Below are 25,943 nucleotides of genomic sequence, written 5' to 3'. Positions count from 1 at the left end.
CAGACGCCAGCCATGCATCACCGCTATAACCTAACATTATATATATATATATATATATATATATATGCCCAAGAGAGTATATATTACACATAGTTAACCCTTGCCGCCAGGAAATACGGAAGTAATCAGAAGTGAAGAGAAGACAGGAACGATGGAAAAGTGGGAGAGAAAGACGAAGATTGGAGAGGGGGACAGGAAAAGGCGACTGACGATTTCCTCCAGGTGGGTGAGTCTGGAGGTGCCGTCTATGTGCAGCCGAGGCCGAAGAGGTGTGTTGCCTTAAAGGTCCAAACACCCAGCGTCGGCTCAACCCCCAGGATCCCCCTTTCCCCAGACACGGCTAAGCCGCGCACGTCTACGCGAGGGAGGGGCCAACCCTCGTGTGCTCGGGCACGTGGTGTCGCAACGCACCAAACGCCTGCTGACGCAGACGCCCCTGCGGGGGATAATCAAAACATTCAAGTGGCGTAGCGCCTCGGCAACGCAGTCTGCGAACCGGCGCTGTACAGCAACGTCATCCTTTCCAGCCTTTTTGGCAGCGTCAACACATCGAACATGCAACTTTACTTGACGGGCATTGAAGGCGGAGGCATTGTACGTGTTCCGGACCACAACTTCAGTTACGTAAGTGATATAGTGCGTAAGGTGGTGCTTGCTCACATCTATTCAAGCGACCTTGAAATGAGCAGCGCATGCTTTCAATTCGTGTTCAGGGTTTTTTTTTAATTATGGGGTTTTACGTGCCAAAGCCATTTTCTGATTATGAGGCAAGCCGTAGTGGAGGACTCCGGAACTTTCTACTACCTTGGGTTCTTTAACGTGCACCTAAATCTAAGTACACGGGTGTTCTCGCGTTTCACCCCCAACGACATGCGGCCACCGTGGCTGGGATTCGATCCCGCCCCCTCGTGCTCAGCTGTTCAACACCATAGCCACTGAGCAACCACGGCGGGTTGTGTTTAGCGTTGAATGCGCTGTCCGTGACTTTATGGGATGTGCTTTTAACGCGGGCTTTACGACAATTATACTGTACTACTGTGAATCTAAAGGAGCTCCAATGACATCACATGGTCTGCCGGAATTCCACGGGCTAATACCGGTGTCACACGTACACTTCTTATCGCGATCGGCGCGACCGTGTAGCGGCACCCGATCCGGATCAAGCTCGATCCGCATCGGGTGCCGCTACACGGTCATTTGTAATCGCGATTCTGCGGGATCCGGATCTGGGCGATCGCAATCTGAGAATCGCGATCATCCCCTTGATAGTGATCACAGCATGATGTCAGCGGCCTCTAGCGCAGTATTCTGAAAACGCTAAAGGAAAGCAAGTGAAGACATCTCGATAACAAATGTTTAAAACTCTTTTGCCAGCAATAATTAGCTGTAAAATTTAACTATATATATATGGTCGAAATGTAACCATATTTGGGAAATCTGAATTTGTAGCGATATCTTATGCAGTTCTGAGAGTTTCTGACGATGAGTAGGCGATAATAACTCGATCCGGCTCGTTAGAGAGTTTAGCAGTGACCATTGTTGATCGCGATTAAGAAATACGATTCGGATCAGCCCCGATCGTGATCAGGAGTTTACGTAGGACACCGCTATAAAGTGAAGGGTACATGTTTTAAGATTTTTGTATTAAGTGCGCGATAAACACAATGAGATGGAGCGTAATACTGTGCCCCGTGACGTTCAGCTATATCTCTGCCCGTTTTTCGCGTTTTAGTTTTATCAATGGGACGCAGGGTTCTGTGCAAAGTATGGATGAATGTATGTTTATATGCATACACAATAACTTCACCGCAACACATTTAAGTAATGCGGTGAAGCAACCAGTATACTGCGGTGACGGGTAGTAAGGCCGCCCTAGTTCCAGCTTATATGTCCCTGTTGTCCTGGAGGTCCTGGAGAACGCCGGCTCCTTGCGTTCTCTAATCTAAAGCTCTCTTATGTCAGCAGTACAAAAAGAAGCTGTAGCCGTAGGGCTTCAAACTTCACAACTCCAATTTTGTTTCATCTACACTCATCACAACCTAAACATTACGCTGTCATTACAGCATCTGCCTAGGTCATTGCCACATTTTCCGACGAAAGCAGTGCTCATTCAGTTAGAATTGCGTGTTCTAACATCATTCCAAGAATTCTTCAAACAGTTCATTTTTAAGCACGGAGCATGTCATGCCTGTCAAGTAAACTGCTTCGCACCACATGATGCCCGACTAGAAAATTAACGAAACAATAAGCTACTACAAGCAGCTTACTGAGGAACAAGCCGCAGATACTTTTCCCCAACCACCTCACTGCTATCCACCGTCACCAGACTTATATGCACCTTAATGATCACTTGCTGAGGAAGGAATTCAAAGCCCCTTTATGATGGCTGAACCTGTCATTGTTCTCTAGCATGTCAACACTTAAAGCACACCTGACAAAGATGGAGTCAATTTGCAGATGTTGAGCAATCTCGCCCAAACCAGAAAGCAAGCACAACTGCTTGTAGTCACTGAAATCTGGAATATTGGAATTCCCCACAAGAGTGGAAACACTTGCTCATGATACCACTATCTAAACCAGGCAAGAAAGCTGACAGCATAGCCAACCTTCAATTAATCTCGCATTGACAGCATGCAAATTGATTGAAGCAATGTGCCTTGCGAGCCTGAACTACCAACTGGAAAAGACAAGACTATTTCCACATATGCCAGATTGGTTTGTGGCATAAGTTTGGCATGTGCGACAATAGCCTCTTTCTGCAACAAATCATCATAGCCGCTTCGGGGAAAAGATATCTGGGTTTTTAGTCACACTCAAGCCAAGAAGGATGTTCAGCACAGTCTGCAACGGGGCGGTACTGGTGGCCGTTTGTGAAGCCTGCCCAGGTATTAGGGTTACCAGTTTTGTCAAAGCCCCCTGTGCAACTGAACGTTAGAAATATGAAGTGACAGTAAACAGCCACTTTTACCAACTGCACAGGTGGAAATGCATGTAAAACCTGGACCAGCATACTTGATTGTAGAAGCGGTTCGCTGCTGAGGTAAGAAGGTGACCTAACACTTGGTGATAGTGTATACAAAATGCAAGTATGTGCAGCATGTATATATACTATCGGGCCAAAACAAATGACGATTATCCGCTTTGCACAGATAAGTCATGTGTGCATCGGCTGCAAAGCAGTTTTCATCATCAGGTCAACCGCCTCAAAGGGGCACATTATCGTGCCCCTTTGGTTTTCTTTCCTGTGCAGCTGTGCAGATTCATTACTTAAGAATTGATGAGACAGTTTGGCAATTTTAATCATTGCAAGGCTTAGCGAAGACTTTCTTTGGATTGTTTGTTCTTGGTTTCAGACTCAGCACGTTGTATTTTAAGTAATGTCTTACATGTGTTGCTTTTGTTTCAATTCTTTTATGGGGAGGGTATGTTATAGCCTTGTGTATCTTACACCAGGTCAAGTATATGGTGCCGTAGAGTGTTCTCGGATGAAATCTTGCCGTTTCTTCTGCACAATGTGATGTCGGTTTTCTGTGTACAAGGCCGTTTTACTTTTGAGTGTGGTTGTAGTATTTTGCCTAGTTTTTCCTCTGTCACCTAAGCTTCAAAGTTTGCTGCCCACTGCTGGTGGCATACCTGCACATTTGTGAAATTTTTCAATAAGCGAAAATTTCCTACCTATTTTCGCTCTTTTGTTGCATTTAAAATACGGAATGGCTATCATAGTTGAGATCATTTAACCATATTACACACAATATGGATGATATGTACTTGCACTATATGGGTACCGTTAATGTAATAAATAGAAGTTAACACTACAAAAATAGGGCCTTTGCACGGTGGTGCAGCCATGAATTGCGGCTATAAGACAGCACCACTGCAGGTAGCACGGTTTGTGCAGAGTATAGTTCAATTCAAAAGACACTGCTTTCATACATCATTGTTCTTCTCTGTATCTGCATTTATATAGCTCCAGTTCCTGCGAACAACACACACCTGGTGGAAAAGTAGCTCTCAGCTGTATTTAGGGCCAATAAATAGCCAAATTACTGCCCGTTTTCATATTATTAGCATGTTAGTGTAGGCAGCCGTTTTTATAGTGGCCTGTTTACCAAGAGTAGAAGCCGCTGCGGGGTGGCAGGAGCTCCTACACACCTTCAGCTTTGCAGGGGACACGGCATCTGGCACAAAGTTTGTCACAGGCCATGTCTTCGGGGCAAGTTGAGTTTTCTCGTTTGCAAAGGGAGAATCAAGCTTGTTGGATATGAAGTAAACTGCCTGTACACTCCGTGGCCTTCTTCATTTTGTGTCATATGTGGTTATAGCTGCCCTCGCTTTATGCACCTCTTGTCCGACAGCAGTCTTTTGCTTTTGAAACTCACTCAGGATAGCTTTCAGCAAGCTGGACAGGAATAACTATGAAGAGACAGCATATGTTAACCGTTGCACTTATGATGCGAAGCTTCATACAGTTTGATGAGGGTTATATAAACGTGGGCGTTCCTCAAGGCATGTCACGAGTTTTGAACAATATGATGTATAGCTCTTTTTTGATTGCATGCTATAGGTTCAGCAGGTGTGGCCATGCTTGAGGTGCAGCTTGAGGTCAAGAAAACGTAGATATCTAGGAGCAGCACCTAGGTAAAGGAGAGGCTGGGAAAACTAATGGGATGCCTGTTGAACATCTGGTTGACCCTGTTGCTGGCTTCATCAGGCAAAGTGTGAAACAAGAGAAGGAAGTCCTTAAGACATCACAAGGTTTTTACATAAACACTGTGCTAAGAGTATCCGGCAGGTTATGTTATAACACGCCAACAAGTCTTAGTGCGCAGGCTATGTACGACACACTACATATGCTTTCTGTTTGGACAAATAACTGCTCATTTTAACTGACGAGGATCAAGTGGACAAAAACCAGCAGCTCCATTAATCTGGTTTCCCTGGTAGTAACAGTGTTTTGTAAGTGTGCGTTGCTATACTCCCCGATGCCTTCTTGTGTGACATCAGCAAGAGCCAGCTTGAGCCAAGTGGTAACAGACGTCTTTACGAGCTAAAAATTCATGCATTCATGGAGAGCACATTGCGTCCGAAAAGTGGAAACTTCACAGGGGCGCTGAAGAAGGAACAGCTTATTGACAGTGGGCAAAGATCAGCTTCTCTGCTACTAAACACCCAACACTGTTGCCATGTAACGACCTCTGAAACAATCCCTCTCAAAGAGGAGATCATCTTTGTGCATCCATAGAGAGGGCAGACAGCAAAGCGCCCTTCAGCGTTGCTGCCAGCTTCAAAAGGCCCACTTCACACCATCGTGAATGCTTCCTTCTTAGGCTTTGCTGGGTGCAAGCATTCTACTGTCCAAAAGTTGTCGTTGAGAGCACTGTTGATTTGGTGGCAATACAGTTCAAAAGCGACTGTAACAAGTCTTCCTTTCTAGTTGGTATGGAGTCTCACGGTGTTTCCTTGGAGCGACACCATTAGATAAGCAAGTTGACTGGATAGCTCCAAGACGTTGTTCGTTCTTCACATTGTTCCGTTAGTAACAGCTATGTTACTAACTAGTTCGGCACTCGTGTAGTTACTATGGAGGATACAAAATAAAAATAAGCACAGAAGAAAAAAACACGGGGAGAGGATAAACCGCCATTTAAAACTTAGTATTGCTGCCGCCCACCCCTTTCTTTTATTTTGTCTGGTGGTGCTATATTTTTCTACTGTACATAGGTGTGACCTCCTGTGCACAGCTTACAAGAGAGAGCATAGGTGATGTTTTCAAGCTCAATCAGTGTCTGCTTTTTATGTACAGTATGCACTGGCTCAAAGAGGCTTGAAACACTGAAATAGAAGCTTCTATTAGAAAAGGTGCCTCGAAGAAAAAAAACAGAAGCTGTGCTGCAACCATGTTGGCAACATCTTGCTCCCTTAATAAAAACTGTTTTCCATATCGAGTTAAGCCCTTCATCTTAGAGTAAAGTGCCGGTGCACTATTTACAACGAAGCAATTCCAATTCTCAAAGCGCATGTGCAGTCGAGCCAAAAGCATGGGCACGAATCCGCATTGTGCTCCTGCATTGAAGGTGAACAACGTGTTCCATAATGGCGAATGTACTTTAGTAAGCTTCCCCGCAATACGAGTTTGTAATGTGGTGAGGCTTACCACGAGTGCAGATGCATTTGCAAATTGTATAACAATTGAAAATAATGAGCGCAGTGCAAACTTATGTGCCCTTTCCACTCGTAGCCCCGTATTCAGAAATGCATCTTAAGTTGAAGCTTACGCTTAACTTAGGTTAAGACGCCTGTCGTGAACGCACAGAAGGAAAAGCAATGAGTGTCTTAGGCGCGTTCACATTAGCCGTCATTTATATAGAGTCAAGCATGGGTTTCAAGTTAATATGCATTTCTGAATACGGGGATTAGTACGCTTTACTGCACGATGTTTATTTCCACCCCAATACACTATTAGCTTTCTCGCAATACATAAATGTTTCTCGGTGAAACTAATCAATGGACTGCGGTGAAACATATTAAAAGTGGAAAGGGGCCACTGTCACTGGGCGTAATAAGTGTTATTTATTTATACACTCACGCACCCACCGTCTTCGGTCATATTGCGCAAACCGGGACGCCTAATAAGTGGACATATAATGCCGGGTAATAGCGGCGCCTCCCACTTTTAGTATAATTCACAGCAGTACATTCGCAGGCTTCCCAATGTAATTAAAATGTGCTGCAGCGAAGTGGCAGTACACATGTTTTGAGTGAATAAATATAATAAATGGTTCTTACAACAGTACAGAAATAAACATGAACCGTGCATCAGTCTACCACAGGGAAAGCGTTACAACAAAAGGTAGCTGATTCACACAGGCCACGTAGCCCATCTATCAGTCGTAAAGTATTATGTGCAATTCAAAATTTGAGACATATACAGAAATATGTTCATATTTACGTTCGTACTCCCTTCGTAATAAGACTGCTAGAACTTTCACAACAGAAAGTAATTTTGAACATGCAAGAAAACAGACAAATGCCTCGTTTTCAACTCGATCGTCATGCAAATGACATCTAGCACGGAAGAACGTTAACAAGCTGTGTGTTAGCATCGTAAACTTCATACTAGGCAAGGAACACACCGCAATGCCGCGACAGCCGCTAAAGTGAGACCAAAATGGGAGCACATGTCTGTGAACGCGCACCTGGAGCCGCTAAACCGCTCTGATCCTTAACCAGCCCCGTTCATGGCTGCACCACTCGTTTCAAGCACAGCCCACAAGCCACACCTTCAGCGCTGAACAGTGGGGGGAACAGCGACATTTACGTGGCTTGTAGAGAGCACCACATCCCTCGATGTCCGTTAAGCAAAGGCGGACACACTGCCACACCCCGGCTTTCCGCCAAGTAACGCAGAACCTCCAACCAACACACAAGCAACGCAAGCACAATCACATACACAACGTTAAACAACGCGCGGTCAGCGCGGGCCAGAGAACGATCAGGCCGAGAATGGACACGCCACGGCGTCGCTCGGCGTCACCATCGCGCCTTCTCAAAAATCGCTAAGCGATCCTGTTTCTGGCACGTAGGATGAGGTCACGTGAGGTATTTCTGTACGACATTTAGACGCACGTGGATAGTACACCCCCAAAGTGAGTAATAGCAATGTTGTTTCTGTTCAGGCGGTGCACTATAGACAGTAATGTAGCCGGGATTTAAATTTTCCTCTGAGCACGCTGCGATATCTACCGCTGCAGCAGCAAAGTCCCCGCCTAGCGCGTTTCTGAATACATATTCACAAAAGATTCTTTAAAATATCTGTGATGCAGGTTTGACTCCGCCCACCAACGGAGAAATTCCGATCTCTTTTATTGGGTTAGCCTTCTTAGGATATCACGCACTTTCTGCGGGTTATTTAACTGTTTGTATGTGACTGTTTTCCCGTCTACTTGGGTCATCGGGAAGTCCGTGGTCGAATGGGTAGCGCATCAAGCTTCTGTGCTGAGGGAACAGGGCTCGCACCAACTTGGGTCACAGAGTATGTGGCAATGTGTATACCTAGGTGCCGCTCTTCAAAGAATCTATTTCACATCGTTATGGGTCACTGTAGACGCGGCACTGGGTAGGTACCGCGGTTCGAAGAAACTTTCACACTGACTTGGAGTACCGGGTATGTGCCACTCGGTCGGTGCTGATATTCAGGGAACCTCTTTGATGGTAACTGGGTACGTGCCAGTAGATGTGCGCCGCTCCTCAATGAACGTCTTTGGCGTCAACTTGGGTAAAAAGATATATGCCACTGGGATGGGCCGCCTAAATGATGATGTTTGAGGTTTAATGGCGCAAGGGCCAGGTATGGCCAAAGAGCGCCATACTACTGGTAATGAATATGTAGTGGTCTGATGGGTGCTGCGAATTTAATGTGACGTGGCTGTAAAGAGGCCTAAAACAGTTGGTGTAAATTGCATAAAATGTACACGTAATAAAATTATGGCTATTATTAATGACGTGTACTGTGATCACTAAAATGCATTAAGAAAGAATGATGTATTATATAAAATATGCGAGATGCTAAATTGCTTAGAGCACTACTGTCTCGCCAGAGCCCTTGAAACACAAGGACCTAGAGGCATGTGCTATCCAAAATAATTATCACAGCGGCATCCTCTGAAGAGAGGAGGCGCTACGAACTAATAGGGCTAACAACATGCAACACAACATCTTTCAGATAACTTAGGACTGCGTTGGTGTCAAATAGCGGTTTTGGGCCGAGCAACATTACTGGATGATGGGGGATGTGCTGCCGGTATGCTAAGGGAAAGTGTTTTTTCTTTCAAATTCGGCTTCCCGACACTCCAGAAGGACGTGGAGGACGGTCAGCCTCTCCCCGCATCTACCACAGGTTGGAGGCTCGTTTCCGGTGAGTAAAAAGTTACGTGTGCCAAATGTGTGTCCTATTCTTAGACGAGAGAATAGGACATCTGTCCGGCGTGATTTTGTTACAGGAGGCCAGAAACCTAATTGTGGCTTTATTACATGCAGCTTATTATTTTTTTCCAGGTCCTACAAGCGTCACCAGTAGTTTCGCAGTTTCCTTCTTAAGAAAGGCTTCAGGTCTGTGACAAGGACCGAAGCAGCAGGATTAACTGCATGCAATGAAATTGATGTGGCCATCTGGTCCGCTAGAACGTTACCCTCGATGCCCCGATGTCCAGGCACCCAGCATATAATAACATGTTGATTAGATATGTATGCTTTACACAGGACGGAATAGAGTTCAATAATTACCGAATTTTTGTGGTTTACGAATGACATCAAGGCCTTCACCTAAGGCCTAAGGCATCAAGGCCTAGGGGAGTCCGTATAGATAACTGATTTCTGGAGTTTTGATTTCTTTATATGCTTTACAGCCGACAACAGTGCGTAGGCCTCAGCCGTAAAGACATTAGTTTCCGGATGCAGCACATCGGTTTCCGAGAAGGATGGACTGACGGCTGCATAGGACACCCCACCGTGTGACTTCGACGCGTCTGTGTAGAACTCCGTGCAGGAGCGTTTGTACTGGAGTTCCCGGAAATGCATTTGGATTTCAGTCTCTGGAGTGTGCTTTGTAACTTGCATGAAAGTTAAATCGCATTGTATTATCTGCCACTCCCAAGGAGGTAGCAGCTTAGCTGAAGGCATTAGGCGATGTTTGAGGATTGGCACATGCATTTCAGTGCTAAGCTCCCTCACACGCAGCGAGAAAGTTTGTCTTACGGAGGGACGTTACGAAATAGTGTAGCATATGTCATATCGTTAACGGTATTTAAACACGGATGTTGAGGATTAGAGTGGACTTTCAGAAAATATGTTTGGTTGATGTATGGTCTCTGCAGATGAAGTGACCACGCATTTGATTCTACATATAGACTTTCAATGGGACTTGTCCTGAAAGCGCCAGTGCCTAGTCGGATTCCAAGATGGTGCACTGGGTCTTTAGCTCGCTCGGGGCGGCAGAGTGATAAATCACGGCACCATAGTCCGATCGTGATCGAATGAGACTCTTGTAGAGATTCATTAAACACTTTCTGTCACTACCCCATGAAGTCTGGGATAGAAGTTTCATTATGTTCATTGTTTTTAGACATCTTTCTTTAGGATGTTTAATGTGGGGGACGAAAGTGAGTCTATAGTCAAGTATAACACCTAGAAATTTGTGTTCTTTGTTTATAGGTATCTGTTGTCCACACAGTTCTAAGCAAGGATCTGGGATGAGGCCTCTCTTTCTTGTAAAAAGAACACAAAAGCTTTTGTTAGAATTGATCTTAAATCCATTTTGTCTGCCCACATTGACACTTTGTTCAGGCCATGCTGTACCGGTCTCTCGCACACTGCGAGGTTACAATATTTGAATGCTATTTGAATCTCGTCGACATAAACAGAGTAAAAGATGGCCGGTGGTAGTGAAGCACGAAGCGTGTTCATCTTCACGATAAAGAGCGTGCAGCTGAGCACGCCTCCTTGGGGTACACCCGTTTCTTGCGTAAAAGGACGTGAAAGTACATTGCCGACTTTTACCCGGAAGGTACGAGTGGACAGATAGCTTTCTATTAGGTTAAGCATATTACCGTGGATGCTCATTTCTAACAAGTCTCTTAAGATTCCGTAACGCCACGTTGTGTCATACGCCTTTTCCATATCAAGAAATATCGATAAGAACTGTTTATGTATAAATGCGTCCCGGATATTTTCTTCCACACGCACAAGATGATCGGTTGTGGAGCGCCCTTCTCGGAAGCCACACTGATAAAGATCAATCATTTTTCTCATTTCAGGGAAATGGATGAGTCGCCGATTAATCATTTTTTTCAAATACCTGACAAAGGCAACTTGTGAGGGCGATCGGACGGAAACTTGCTACTGAGGAAGGATCGTTGCCTTATTTCAAAACAGGAACCACAACGGCTTCTTTCCATGCAGTTGGAAGGTATCCTGCAGCCCAAATGGTGTTGAAAATTGTGAGTAGTTTAACTTGGGTGTTATTGTGTAGGTTTTTGATCATTTCATACATGATTCTGTCAGATCCCGGTGCAGAGCTCTTGCGTGAGCTCAAGGCAGCTCTCAACTCGGCAATACTAAAAGGGCAGTTGTACGGTGCATTCTGTGGACATTTTGAGGTTTGAGGTTTATTTATTGATTTCTTTCTGTACATCAACAGAAATCGAAGCAAAACCAAAAGGCTATACAGCCTGACAGAGGCTTTTGCTCCGAGATACAGTACAGCAAGCAGGCATAAGCAGACATAAGATAATCATTGAACAATCTAAATTGTCTCTAGTTATAAAAAACAAAAACAAAAACAAATATAACAGAGTAAAGAAAACAAGCAGATCGACATACATATATTGTAACAAGCAGCGAAAAAAGCAAAAACAAGAAACAATGTGTGCTAAGAAATAAAACACAATGTACATTGAGTAAGATAATAAAAGTCAATACACATGGAGGTTGTAATCCACACTTAAACAGTAATTAAACATATTCAATGCACTTTTCAAGACGAATTTGTTTAAACCTATTTCTGGAAATTTGTTTATTTAGGTCTAAAATGTTTCCAAGTTTGTTAAGCAGACTCGGTATTTGATGCAGAATATGCTGCCGACCATAGGTAGTTCTAATTTTTCGTGTTCTTTGTTCTTATACTTTGCGCACGGAGGCAATATTGAACACATACAGAAGAACTGTACGTGGGGTATAGCTTATAATTTTGGATATGCAGAAAAAGCTTGAGGTAATAGATTTGGTTAGCTTGCAATATGAGATGTTTTGTAAATAGCGGACGCGTGCTGAGACCTTGCGGCTGACCATAATATGCCACAAATATTCGTAGTGCCTTTTTTTAATTTGAGTAATGTGGTATAGTTCTGTGCTGTCGTTGTGCCCCAAATCAACACGCAGTAACAGCCTGGAATAGAATAACGTATAATATAGCGCTTTCTTGAGCCAAAGGGGTAATAATCGGCTTAACCTGTACCTACATCCAATACTTTTGTTTAATTGTAATGCTAATTTATGTATGTGTTCATTCCAAGACAGGTCTTCCTGGAACCATACGCCCAGAAATTTTTGAACCTTAACTTGCTGAAGCGTCTGGCCCTCAAAGGAAACATTTAAGCTTATATTCCGTGGCTTATTGATAGGTGCAAACAATATGTATTTAGTTTTACTCACGTTTAGTCGTAACTTCTTGACTTTAAGCCAACAAGACAGCTTACTTAGATAGGTATTTACACTTCCTTCAAGGTTAGAAATTGAAGCACCAGTAAAAAAATATTAGTGTCATCGGCGTACATAATTATTTTAGGAGAATCCGGAATGAGACACAGGTCATTTACGTAAATTATAAATAACAGTGGACCGAGTATAGATCCTTGTAGGACACCTTTGTTGACCTTAGCATGCGAGGATGTTTCCTGATTAAGAACTACATATTGGTAATGGTCTGTCAAGTAATTTTGTAGTAATCTATTGGCAATACCACGGACGCCGTTATTATCAAGTTTTTCTAGAAGAACGCTACGATACACGGTATCAAATGCTTTACGGAAATCTACAAACAGTCCCACCGTGTAAAGCTTTGACTCGAAATTATTTAGTATCTCACTTTTAATATCGAGTAATGCAAGCTCGTTGGATTTGCCTTTTTTAAAGCCAAACTGGGCCTCACTTATGATATTATACTTCCTAAAAAACTTTTGTAATCTGATATTAATAGCACTTTCAAATATTTTCGACAGTATCGGAAGTACCGATATTGGCCGATAATTTGCAATTTCTTTGTCATTAGCACCTTTGAAAACCGGACACACGAGCTATTTTTGATTGGTCAGGAAAAACTCCAGTAGAGAAAGTTAAGTTAATAATGTATGAGAGCGCGGGCGATATCACATCAGCAACGTATTTTATTAGCATAGGTTTGATGTCATCATGTCCTGCCGCACAGTTGTTTTTAATCTTGGTTATTAATTCTTCAGTCTTACGACATGACACAGAATGCAAAACTATGGAGTTAGGTAAACCACGGTCATTTATCGATAATCTTGCATCATCGTCATCACATATCTCAACGTAACCACAACTAGTAATGAAGTAATCGTTCATTTCAGTTGCAACCTCTCTGTAGCCAAGGCCGCTAGAGTTAGCTAGAATGCTAACTTGTGAGTGGCTTACATTCTTATGAGTGGCTTACATTCTTCTATTTGTTTATATTTCAGAAAGGCTTTCGAATAATGCTTTGAACTTGACACGCTCTCAAGGTGCTCCCCAAGTGAGTCTGCCTGATCTTGCAGTCTATCGCCCTGTGTGTTTACCAGAGAGAGTGAAAATGTTTGCCGCCCCCTAATCCTATCAACCCTGTTCCAGGCTATGGCCTCATCTGTAAACGAGTTAATATTCGATAAAAATTTCTGCCAACTTTCTTTTCTGTCATGTCGGCGGGTTCCCCTGCCTTAGGACATTACTTTTTTAAAAGATGACAAGATTCTCTGCAGTGCACGTAGCAGCCCCCAGGCTTTGTTCTGGTTTTTACGAGCGATCCTACATTCGTTGTTCCACCACGGGGCACGCCGTCTGCATGCCGAGCCACTTACTTCAGATATGCATTTAGATGCAGCGTCTATAATGAAGGCTTCAAAATACTCCACAGCAGCATCAATTCCTAGCGAGGACATGTCATGCCATGAAATACTAGTGAGAGTTCGGAATTTGTCCCAGTCGGCTGTATCGATCTTCCACCTGGGAGCCCGTGGTAGATATTCGTTTTCTCAATGTGTTTTAGCAGTATGGGGAAGTGGTCGCTCCCGTAAGGATTGCTGATAACTTCCCATTCGAGTTCAAACAGTATAGACGGGGAAGTTATGCTGAGATCAATTGAGGAAACGTTCTGTTTGCGAGACAGTAATATGTGGGTTCCTTCTTATTCAGAAGGCGCGCACCAGAAGAAAAAAGGAATTGTTCAACAAGGCGACCTCGCGAATCGATACGAGAGTCTCCCCATAGGCTGCTGTGCGCATTGAAATCGCCAAGAACAATATAAGGTTCTGGCAATTGGTCTATCAAGGACTGAAATTCATGTTTGATTAGTTGGTAATGCGGGGTATGTAAAGCGAGCAAATGGTGATGAGTTTGTTTAGTAGGACAACTCGAACCGCCACTGCTTCAAAGGGCTTTTGTAGCTGTAAAGGTCGACACGCTATAGTTCTATGAGTGACAATGGCAACACCACCCGATGATGCGACGGCATCATCGCGACCTTTGCGAAACGTAGCATACTTTCGGAGAAAGTTTGTGTGCTTGGATTTTAAGTGTGTTTCCTGTAAACACAGTACTTTTGGATTGTGTTTTTGGATGAGTTCGTGCACATCATCAAGGTTTCTAAGAAGACCTCTGACGTTCCATTGAATTATTTGCAAATCCATATTTGAAGTAAATCGGTGCTGTGTATACAGAAACAGAAGTAATGCATTATGTTACAGACCTCTTTCGAGGCCCTGTAACCGGGGTTTTGCCTTTTTTGAAGCGTTCGAGGTAGCCTCGCCGCTCCTTAGGCACTTGGCGCGCCGTGAGGACAAGTGTTGTGTCCATTGCCTCTTGTAAGACGCCGGACACGCGCTCTTGCGAGCGAGAAGTTTGTCGGGAGAGTCTCACCTCGGAAGGCAAGACCCCTGCGCCCACCAGCCCGGAGGTCGATGGGGCTCCCTGTGGAGTTTGGCTGCGCCGGCTGTTGACTGTGCTAGGAGGGGCCGGGGAGGTTGAGGCAGCCTCGGCTGCGCCTGCCTTCGGGGCCCATATAGGTCCTGCGGTATCTCTGCCTGTAGCGCAGGTTGCCGCAGATAACTCTTGGGGGGCTGGCAATCAAAGGGTAGCCTGGCCTGTTTGCTGGTTGGATGAAGTAGGCTTACCTACTTCCACCTTGGGGGCAGAAGCCAAAGGTACCTGCTCGCTGCACGCGGGCAGGGCACTTGGAATTGGCCGCTGCGACGCCGCCCCCCGACGCACCGCATCAGCATAAAGTGTGCTATGGAAAGGTGAGCACCTCTTACGGGCTTCCTTAAACGAAACGTTTTCTTTGACTTTGAGGGTGATTATTTCTGTTTCTTTTTTCCAGTTCGTACAGGAGGGTGAGTAGACTGGATGGTCACCACTGCAGTTCACACAGTGAGGTGTGCCACTGCAGTTGTCACAGGGGTGGCCCTAGACTCCATACTTTGCACAAGTTCTTTGACCACGGCAGCTCTGCGAGCCATGGCCGAACCTCGGACATTGGAAACACCGTCTAGGGTTGGGGATATATGGTCGGACAGTTAACCTGATATATCCTGTTTCGATGGTTTCTGGCAGAACGCTGTATGCAAATGTTAGCACAAGATGCTTGGTGGGTATTTCCTTGTTGTCTCGTCTAAGTATAATTCGTTTTACATTGGTGACATTTTGTTCTTTCCACCCTTCCAGGAGTTCAGCTTCTGTCAAATCTTGGAGGTCTGCCTCTGACACGACTCCCCGTGAGCTATTCATTGTTCGGTGTTGTGTAACAGAAATTGGTATGTTACCAAATGTCGTAAGAGTGCCAAGCTTCTCGTACTGATGTTTCTGAGGGATCTCAAGGAGAAGGTTCCCCTTGCCATTTTCGTTACTTTATAACCTGAACCTATGGCTTCGGTTAAAGATTTTGCAACTAGGAAAAGGGAAATAAATCTGGCCTGTTTTGCAGCGTTCTCACTATGTACAACATGGTATTTCTGGTAGGTCTCTTTAGTGCGGGTGAAACATGTGCTCAGGTCTTCGGTGCGCCCCCTCTTCTGAGGGTGGTGATCAAGTAGGCGGGGAAATGCGGGTGTTCCCATAGTATTTCAGTTTCTTTTCGGCAGTAATGGCGGCCACCCACCACGGAGCCCAACATGTGGAGGCTACAGGACTTAACGCGTAAGGCTGCAGGCGCCAACCGTGCATTGCCACTATAACCTCATATTGCCACATCCTATATGGTATATGCAAGAATTAGGCTTAAATGCTATTGGCCGAGACTTGCGTCGATCGTGAAACGTTACACACAGACATGCCTGGATTGCCAGCGCCGCAAAGACCTACCCGGCAAGCCAGCTGGACTGCTGCATCCTGTTCAGATACCGCAAGCGCCGTTCGAACAAATTGGCATGGACCTTTTAGGTCCGTTTCCACTGTCTACTGCCGGAAATAGATGGATAATCGTCGTCACGGATCACCTTACGAGTTACGCCGAAACAGGTGCTATCCCACGTGGAACAGCAGCCGAAGCAGCGCGATTTTTTGTCGAAGCCGTCGTCCTAAGGCATGGCGCTCCCGCAGTGGTCATAACAGATAGAGGATCTGCGTTCACGGCTGCGCTTCTGGATACCGTGTTGCGACTAAGTGGTACCACTCACCGAAAGACCACGGCTTATCATCCCCAAACCAATGGGCTGACAGAACGTATGAATAAGACTCTGGCAGACATGATGAGTATGTACATCGACGTCGACCACAAGAACTGGGACGAGATTTTACCATATGTTACATTTGCGTATAACACGGCTCGCCAAGAGACAACACGCGTGACGCCTTTCAACCTCGTTTACGGACGCGAAGTGACAACAATGTTGGACGCAATGCTGCCGCACGAGTGCGGTGACGACGAGACTGGTGCCGAGGAGTTTACGCAACGCGCAGAGGAAGCCAGGCAGCTTGCGCGTTTGCGAATCACAGAACAACAGGAATACGATGCCCGACACTACAATCTTCGACAAAGACCCGTCACGTACAACGTCGGTGACCAGGTGTTGGTCTGGACTCCGATTCGTCGGCGGGGGCTGTATGAAAAGCTCCTGCGATGATACTTCGGCCCGTACACAGATCTGCGCCGCATCAGCGATGTTAATTATGAAGTTGTCCCCGACAGCCATAACTGCTCCAAACGCCGGCGGCATCTGCCCGAGGTTGTGCATGTGCTTCGTATGAAGCCATATATTTCCTCATGACCTCAACTTTGCACCGTCTGTGCACAGCCTTCGGACGTTGGTGCATCGGGACGATGCCTCTTTATTCAAGGGGGGGGGGGGGGGGGGGGGGGGCAAATGCCACATCCTATATGGTCGCCGCGGGTATGTGCCAGGCGATAAGAACGACGTTGAAGTAGCGCGCGAGTGGAAAAACAGGGACAACAACGACGTCGCGTTGACTGCGCTGATAAAGTGCTTCCATACGTTCTCTACGCCGGCTTTCCCGTCTTCTACTAGGCTGCGACAATATATTATACCCAAGGGAGGGCACATACACAAGGTTAACCCTAGCCGCCTAGGAAAATTAGGAAGTGACGGAAGAGAAGAGATGAAAGGACAGTAAAAGAAAGAAGATAGGAAAGAAAAAGGTTGAAGAGGTGGACAGGAAAAGGCGACTGCTGATTTCCCCCGGTTGGGTCAGTCCGGGGCTGCCGTCTACGTGAAGCAGATGCCAAAGAGGTGTGTTGCCTCCGCCGGGGGGCCTTAACGGTCCGCACACCCGGCATCGGCTCAACCCCCAGGATCTTCCTTTCCCCGGACACGGCTAAGCCGCGCACGGCTACACGCGGGAGAATCTGGCCCTCATGTGCTCGGGTCCGTGGTGTCGCAACACACCAAACGCCTGCTGACGCAGACGCCCCTGAGGGGGATGGGCCGCCTAAAGTAGTGAAAAAGGTCACGTTGATTTCTTCAATGGTGAGTGGAACCCACTTCACAACGGTTCCTGGAGGGCAGCAACCCGACGCATGAGCAGTCTGCACCACAAATGCACTGGATATGTGCCGTTTTTCAATGAATGCAGGCTTTTCACGCTAACGCTTTAGTGAGCTGCGCCATGATGCCCCTCTTCTATGAACTTGGCCACTTGGCTCACTGGGCGCCTGCCATTCTCAACGTTCGCAGACATCGGTGCGCCACGATTTTCGTCCCGGAAGAGCGCGAAGGAGGATCTTGATTGCCCCATGACTCATTTCTCAGGGTTCGAACGTACTGGCGAACCATGCATTTCGAAAGGCGCGCGCAGGCTCTGCAGCGGCGACGATGGCGCTAGATCGCGCCGAATGTGTTTTTAGAGAAGCTCGAAAGAGGAGTCTCGCTGCAGTACACGCTTCCTACATAAGCCACTTCTATGCTGAAAATACGTTGTGTCGCTATATTGATCGGTAGTCATCGTGCGATGGGTCTTGGCATATTTTTTTTTGTAATTGAAGAGCGCACATACGCGGTGGCATATACCCAGTAACCCAAGTTAAGGGCAAACAGATTCATTAAAGAGTGACAGATACCCATTTACACATACCCCGTGACCCAAAGCCACATGAAAGAGGTTCATTGAAGTGTGACATATGCTAGTTTCATATGCGCAGTGATCGAAGCTGGTGTGAACGGGATTCATGGAAGAGTAGCACACACCGGGTAATACAAGTTGGCGTGAAACGTGTTAACTAATCAGTGGCGCACACGCCTGTGGCCCACGTTTCGAACCCGGTTATCTCATCATAGCAGATGCTGCAGCTACTTGGCCATCGACTACTCGCTGACCGAAGTTGGCGAGAAAGCAGTTAAAGACACCAACCAACGGGAAGACATACAGGAAAATATACAACCGACAGAACGGCCACGACAATAAAGTGCGCGAAGTACCCTAAGAATGCACTCGAGTTTAATAAACAACAATCTACACTGCAGTTAAACGGCGGTGGGAGGACGACCTGTTCGTGACGTCATTTTGTGTCGTTTGGTAAAGGGGTTGCCACACGGGTCGCGAGCAGCGTAATTGCAATCGCCAGCCATCAAGCGCGTTATGGTTCCACGCGACAGGGCGCGTGGTAGTGAAGAAGAAGACTCTGAAAGTAGTGCTTGGAGGTCCGTATTCTCCTCGTCCGCATCGGTCGTTGGTACCCATTTCTCGCGGCAGGTACTAGTGCTAAAGAACTGCCCCACGCCCCATGAAGAAGCGCGTGTCCGACGCCCCCTCGATAGCTACGCTGAGCACCGTCTCCAGCACCAGTGGAGTCTCGGCCAGCACGGCTCCGTCGGTGACCTTTGCCGCCGACACCACCGACAAGGGGAGTCCTGCCCGCTCGATCCAGGCGCCGCCGACCGAGCTGCTGCGCCGCGCCCCGCGACTCGCACGAAGGCGGATCGACAGCTTCTCGGGCAGCGACAAGCAACGACGCCTCGCGAGAGCCACCCTGGCGCAAGATGGCGCCGCCCGGCCCGAGTTCCCAGCTGCCTGTTGCGCGGACCCTCAAGAGCGTCCCATTACAGCGCCGCGGATGTTTTCCAGGATACGGCAAGTGTCGCTGGCAGTCCCAGATTTGTAAACGGCATGTTGCATCTTTGTCCGTAGCCTGCGTTATGCTGGTCTTGCGGAAGGATAGAAGGTTTAATGCTCAGCCATTACATAGAGCAGGAACGGCTGCTCCATGAAAACACACAAGGTGCTGTCTGCCGAGTTTCAATGCCGTCAATAGGTAATAGCGTGAAAGCGGGGTTTGCAGTTGTCGCCACATACCTCGCTGAGGGTGCTAGTGGTCCGGGACACACTTCGGCGCAGCAGGCCGTACCGTGTGTGTTTTGATCGAGCAGCCCTGGCAGAGTCCGCACACGCACGGCTCTAGCCGCACCCGTATGCAAGTACACGGCTATACTCCGAGCATCCATCACTCTCTAAACGACCTAACTTACGCGACTACGGGTATCCCGAAGGCTTGCTGCCGGAGCGCGTAAGGAGCTCTCCTACATGGGTCGCTAGCGTTTTGCTAACAGGCAGTAGTGCCGGCTTTGCCTTAGCTACACGTGGCTTGCACGTGGCGCCACTGTAAAATGAAATTAATGTAATTATGGGTTTTTACGTGCCAAAACCACGATCTCATTATGAGGCTCGCCATAGTGGGGGACTCTGGATTAATACTGAACACCGGGGAGTGTTTAACGTGCACCTAAATCTAAGCGCACGGGTGTTTTCGCATTTTGCCACCATCGAAGGGCAGCCGCCATGGCAGGCATATGACCCCGCGACCTCGTGCTTAGCACGAGGTTGGGGTTCTTTAACTTGCATCTAAATCTAAGTACACGGTGTTCTTGCATTTCGCCCCATCCAAATGCAGCCGCCGGGGCCGTGATTTGATCCTGCGATCGCATGCTTAGCAGGAGGTTGGGGTTCTTTAACCCGCATCTAAATCGAAGTACACGGTGTTTTTACATTTCGCCCCATCGAAATGCAGCCACCGTGGACGGGATTTGATCCCGCAACCTCGTGCTTAGCAGGACGTTGTGCCGGCGGCACCATGTTTAACACTGCACAGTTATCTGAGGGCATCTGGGGACAAGTCGGGGTTGAATAGATTAAATTAAGGTGCAGCTCTTCGCCGTTCTCAAGCATGACGTCCGCTAAGGTGGCAGTGCGAATGTTTGCTGTCATTAGGCATGGCGACCCTGTCTTCCATTTGTCTCTAGTTGTGTGTAGGAGGAACGAAATAGAAATAGAAATTGTATACTCGACCTTCCGGTCCTTTTTCTGAACGTGTCGCACGGAAAAAGGATATTCGGCAGGAAACAGTTAAATCAAATCAATCAAACAATATTCATTTTCAGCATGTGCAATCAGAGTAGAGCGAAAGAAGCTGCTGCTCTTGAAGGCTCTCTCCCTGTAATGATGTCAGCGATATTGCCATGGTCCCATCATCGCCGTGTTCGTGTTGGAGTACAAGTGAGAGACCGGAGCGCAGCGCAAGCACTGCGAGCAATTAAGAGGACGACAGAGAGACAGAAAGACTTCGTTGGTAGCAAGTAGGCTTGGACCCTCCTGGGTCCCTGGGCCACCGCGTGGTCCCACGCTGAGTCAAGACGGTCATGTTCCTTTTGTTCATGACGTCAGCCGTCCGAGCCACCGCAGCAAACTGCGATGTCGGTCCGTAGACGACGACGGCGACGACGTGCCGCGTCTCTTAGGCATGAGCGCACTGAGCGTCGCAAGAAAAAGAATACACAACAAATCTCCAATGAAATAAGACCACGAGTGACCACGGACAACTTTCTGTGGCAATGAAGGGAAAAGTACGGAGGCAAAGCGCGCACAGGTAAGGGCGCTTCTCAAAAGAGTTCCGTCTTTTCATCCACGTCAGTTTAATCTGGGGAAAAGAAAACCAACATTTTTAGCAACAGTTAAATAAGACAAAACAAACCAGTGATGGTAAAAGGTTGCTTATTTTGCGGCTTTTCTCTTCCGCGTCTGGACAAATGCGAAACTGTCGCACGTGAAGCTGCGTCGATTCAGCGTCTGTTCCGAGCAACCAGAAGCGCTGTCAAACGCTGGCGGACTACATGGCGCCGCAGCACATGTGCAGCAGCCACGCGCCCGTAGCTTTCCCTTCACTGCCACAGAAAGTTGTCCACGAGTATAGAAAAGAAGACAATAGTGAGAACGGAGACATCGGCGGGAGGAATCGGAGTAAGATGGCTTGGGATGTGGAGGTGTGTACTCGTAGAGGCTGAAGGACCCCATCGTACAAAGCCTTCACCCAGCCACGTCGAAGTTTCCCCGATGTGCTTGTGCCTTTCGAAAACGACGTCGGCAGGAACCGTGCGAGGAAGCCTGCTGCGCTGCGGAAGCGCGAGCTTGACGGGCGCCTGGACCCAGGCTCACAGCGGCCTCCACCCAGAGCAACGCAGCTTCCCGCGACCTGTGGCGTGTCTCCAGGTTGTTAGAAGGAGCGGCCTTTCAACGGCCAGACAGCTGCGGGATTTGGCCATCCTTATGCTTCTGGTAATGTCGCCGTACCGCCTTCGCCGTACGTCTGCAAACCCCATTTGAGGGGCATTACATAAAGACTGGATATTAAATATTGGAAGCAGGTGCCCATACTGAAAAATTTGTTTTGTCACAAGCCGGATTCTATTCTTTGCACTGAGCACGTTGCGGCGTTGTGGTTAGAGCTTCTGTGTAAGCTTGTGCAATTTGTTGCATGCACTCCAGTTGTACTTGTATTATGTTAACCACTGAGGGAATTTTCATTGATGAATTGTCACTTGATGCAATCGCGCCACTTGGTAATTAGTGTTTGACTTTTGCTATATAAAGTGCGTTTTGTGTGTGCAGTTGTAGCTGACTTCGTTTCATCATGGCACTGAGGCACAACTCGGTTGTAAAAATAACACAGGCACCGATTCGATACACTCCCAGATATTTTAAAAATTGGCGGCCATGAAAACTCGAATTTGTCGTGACCACTCCAATTCCGCCCTCGTGGTCATCCGCTCACACTAGTATCTTTGCCTGCGCTGAAGCTAGTGACAGCGCCGCTGGTTGCTCGTCACGCCCCCTTCTGTTGCTTCTCCACTGCCAACACGATTAGTTAGGTCACACTGCTGCGGCGCGCAAGCTTAGCATAGTGACAACAAACTAGGACAAAAGCGTTGAAATGCCACTATTCGTCGCATCTCTCTTCTTTCCTAGTCTATACCCACACGTTCACTCTTGAAATTAGGCCCTGTATGGTTGCCGGCATTCTTAGCGTATTGTTTCTTCCTAACCAGTGTGGAAGTAGGCAACGAGGCGACGTGCGGCCAGTTTGAAGATTCCTTTGAGACAAAGACGGCTGATGGATACGTCAGCTCAGCCTCGAAGGCGGCAACGTTCTAAGCACGTGCTCCTGTCATTCCTCTTCGGCCAAGCACACTGCATGCTAACGACAGCACTACTACAGTAACCCTACTACTACTAGTGATCTATAGAAAGAAATAACTGTCAGTGCTGCCCTTAATTGTCACGATCAGCCCTCGCCACCCGCTCTACTCTCTCCCATACTATAGCTGATAGACTGAATGCCCATTCTCAGCGCGCTCGGCTGTTATAAATTACCGCTTGCCTATCATGTAATGAAGGCCTGCGTGATATGATCCGTTCTTTGATATTACTGATGCCGTAGCTTCGAAATTATCACGTGACGCTCCGTCCATGTGTGTTTCGGTCCTCCGTGCTTGTGGGCATTGCTGTGCTTGTACAACAAAGCGGTCTGGCGGGACGACGCAGCCGGCACTGCTGCATCTAGCGTACATTATTCCATGGCAAGCAGGGGCAAGGCGGCCCGTGTGGTCGCACGCAAGAAGCAAATTTTAGAGAAATCACTCTTGCACGAGATTTACGCTCACTATCAGGCGACCATAAAACGAGCGGGGTTACGGCTTTATAAGGTGCTAGGTGTGAACACCACCAAGGCGTTAATTGGACGATTGTCACATGTGAAAACGACCACCCTTCCTATCCAGAGGTCAACGCAGCGTGGACACCGATCGTGAAAGTGTCCTGCGAAGGGCGCTCACCCCACCATTACCTGGAAACCAAACCTCAGAAAAGGATGAAAAGGAGGGAAGCACGACAACGAATTGAGAGGCGTAGTTAGACATTTACGACGAGTCTAATCACCACCCCTCCTATCCAGACGTCAACGCAGCGTGGACACCAGGGGTGTAGGCAGGGGGGGGGGGGGGTTATGGGGCTTCAGCCGCCTCCTCCCCCACTCCCGAAGTATTTCGTGCTGTTCATGCACTGCCTACCAAAACAACCCCCAGCACCGGAAATCATTCTAGATTTTGTCTAGAATGTCTTTTTCACGTCCGAAAAGACATCTCAGCGCGTACATTGCGAACTCGGGCTGGATTTCGCGGCAGCGCCCATGCACCGCGGGTCACATAACGCAAGAGCACTAAGCACATCCAAGTACTAAGTTTCAATTGCGTTTTGATGGCGAGCGGGCTCGTCGCGGCATCTCGCGGTGGCCGCGGAATATACGGAACACATGGATTTCAATTCCGAAACATTATGGGTATAAAGATCTCATAAAGTTTTGATGCGAAAGGTGCACTGAGATTTCTAAAGTCTTGCTTTAGATTTTCAATTGCGGAACAATTTGTGTTTCATGCTGTTATAAACATGTCACGGCCAAGGTGAATTGACTTTTCTAGAGTCGTACATCGGAACATACAACGAGACAAGCCAAATCAACACACTATCAGAAAAATTGACAAAGCACGCAGCGAGGTCCGATGAGACGAAGCGTTGTGGTGGTTCATTTGTGCCGTCATGTCACAGAAAAATGTGTATTTTATTTCACCTCTGCCGAAGCATCCATGTGAAGACACTAAAGCCAGCACAGTTAACTACGTTCTTATTTATTTTTCTATTTTTACTTTTATTCGCAAGGACACATTGAGCCTCTTTAATTTTCTTGTTCTCGCTACCCGCGGGCTGCCAGAGCCAGCCAAAGCGCATGCATTTTTCTCGTGTTGCCCCGACCACCGCGCGGCGCACATCCTTGCGCGTTCGTTTTTCACTGGTCAAGTGGATTTTCGCCTGTCAGAGTTCTGAACGTGTTCTGGCTAGCAGGCAAAAAAAGAAACAGTGGTCGTTCGCCGCCATCACTGTGGAGACTCGACGTATTCCAACGCGTTCGCTTGATCGCAAACTCTCCTGAAAGTGTTGTCTGATTCCGATTCCGAGCAGCATGCGGATTCCGAGCAGCATGCGTATGGTTCTCTGCGGACCAAGCCTCTCGCGTTTTCTTCGATATTCCTTCAGTAGCCACATTATGTGCCCAAAATAGGCAATCGATTGTAGCCAACATGCTTTCCTTTGCGTTTCTTCATTTCGCTGCCTCCGCCCCACAAAAGAAAAAGAAAACAGATTGTTGCGGCACAGAAAATGGTCGCATGGTGAAAGTTCGATTTTGTTACTATTTTTGCGGAAATTAATGGGCTACGGAACGCTTCAGTTACCAGATATTCGCATTATAGTATTACGATAGCACTTATATGGACACTCCAAGCGCATTCCTGCCGTAGCCGTCGCCCTCATGTTCCGTATGAAGTCCAAGGGCGATAACATACGTGACCGCACGTCGCATGCTGTATGTGCGAGTGAAAGGGGGTGCGGTGTCAACGGGTGAGCCAACGATGGTGGCTCAATCTTGTGTGCTCAAGGGCAAAAAGTGGGGAGGAAGCGCGCCGCCTTCTTTCGCGCGCGATACTGGGGAGAGGGGGGGAGAGGGGGGTAGGGGAGTCGAGGGTGGAAGCGCGGTCCTTAGGATTCTGAGTTCTGTGAATCTGTGAGAGCGCAACATGTTTGTTTGCCTTGTTTGACGCATTATACACCGAGAATTTTTCTTGGACAGGTAGATCTATTGGAGATTTATACGTCTATTTAAATATCTTATTGCGATGTTTTGTGTATACGTGCAGTGAACTTTGTTTCCAGTGACACTTTTTTTGCCCTTTATCAAGCTGTATCTTCGCGTTTGTATATTCAATTAAAACTTCGCATTTCTAATGTACGAGGGCGAGTCAAATCAAAGTCAGCCAGCCAACCCCGCGCAATAGTGGATCGGTTAATTATCTGCGAAGCGTGTGCCTAGCACACAGGCATATCTCATTTACAAACGTGACACGCAGGTGTTAGGATAAAGGTTCTCTAATGCTCTCATACACTGGGTTGAACATGGCTGCGTGACATAATGGACACTGCAAAAGTTGAGCAGCATGGTGTCGTTAGGTTTTCGACAGCTGAAGGCATTTCCTAAAAAGAAAGTAGTCGCCGTATGGCTGCCGGGTATGTTCACCATTGCAGGTCATTGGCCACAGTGAAGCGTTGGCGCAAACGGTTCAAAGAAGCACTTGAAAGTTCCAAAGCCAATCTAAGACTGGGCCAAAGCCACCGTGCAATCACCCCAACACAACTGCAAAGTTTGATGAGCCCACTAGACAAGAACGGAGGATAAGCATCGATGAATTGGCAGCTTGTGGGAACATAAGGCGCGGTTCAGGTCACAGCATATATCATGAACATTTCGCTTATCGGCTCTTGTGTGCGCAATGGATGCCCAAGATTTTGAACTA

General features: G+C 47.2%; 2 protein-coding genes across 2 annotated transcripts in view; one reads left to right on the top strand and one right to left on the bottom strand.

Annotated features, from left to right (window-relative positions):
- The window catches only part of LOC135917211 (uncharacterized), a 94,886-nt gene that overhangs the window by 18,498 nt on the left and 50,445 nt on the right, over window positions 1-25,943 (bottom strand). The window lies entirely within an intron of this gene.
- LOC135917207 (endothelin-converting enzyme 2-like) overlaps window positions 18,870-25,943 on the top strand; it is a 52,271-nt gene continuing 45,197 nt past the window's right edge. Inside the window, exon 1 of the mRNA XM_065450728.2 lies at window positions 18,870-19,344. Within this exon, the coding sequence (XP_065306800.2) occupies window positions 18,998-19,344 (347 nt within the window). The 5' untranslated portion in view covers window positions 18,870-18,997. The remainder of the gene's footprint in view (window positions 19,345-25,943) is intronic.

Source organism: Dermacentor albipictus, chromosome 7 (genome assembly GCF_038994185.2).
Source record: "Dermacentor albipictus isolate Rhodes 1998 colony chromosome 7, USDA_Dalb.pri_finalv2, whole genome shotgun sequence".
NCBI classification, from domain to species: domain Eukaryota; kingdom Metazoa; phylum Arthropoda; class Arachnida; order Ixodida; family Ixodidae; genus Dermacentor; species Dermacentor albipictus.
Note: the sequence above shows the minus strand (reverse complement) of the source record. Positions and strands in the feature narration are given on the sequence as shown.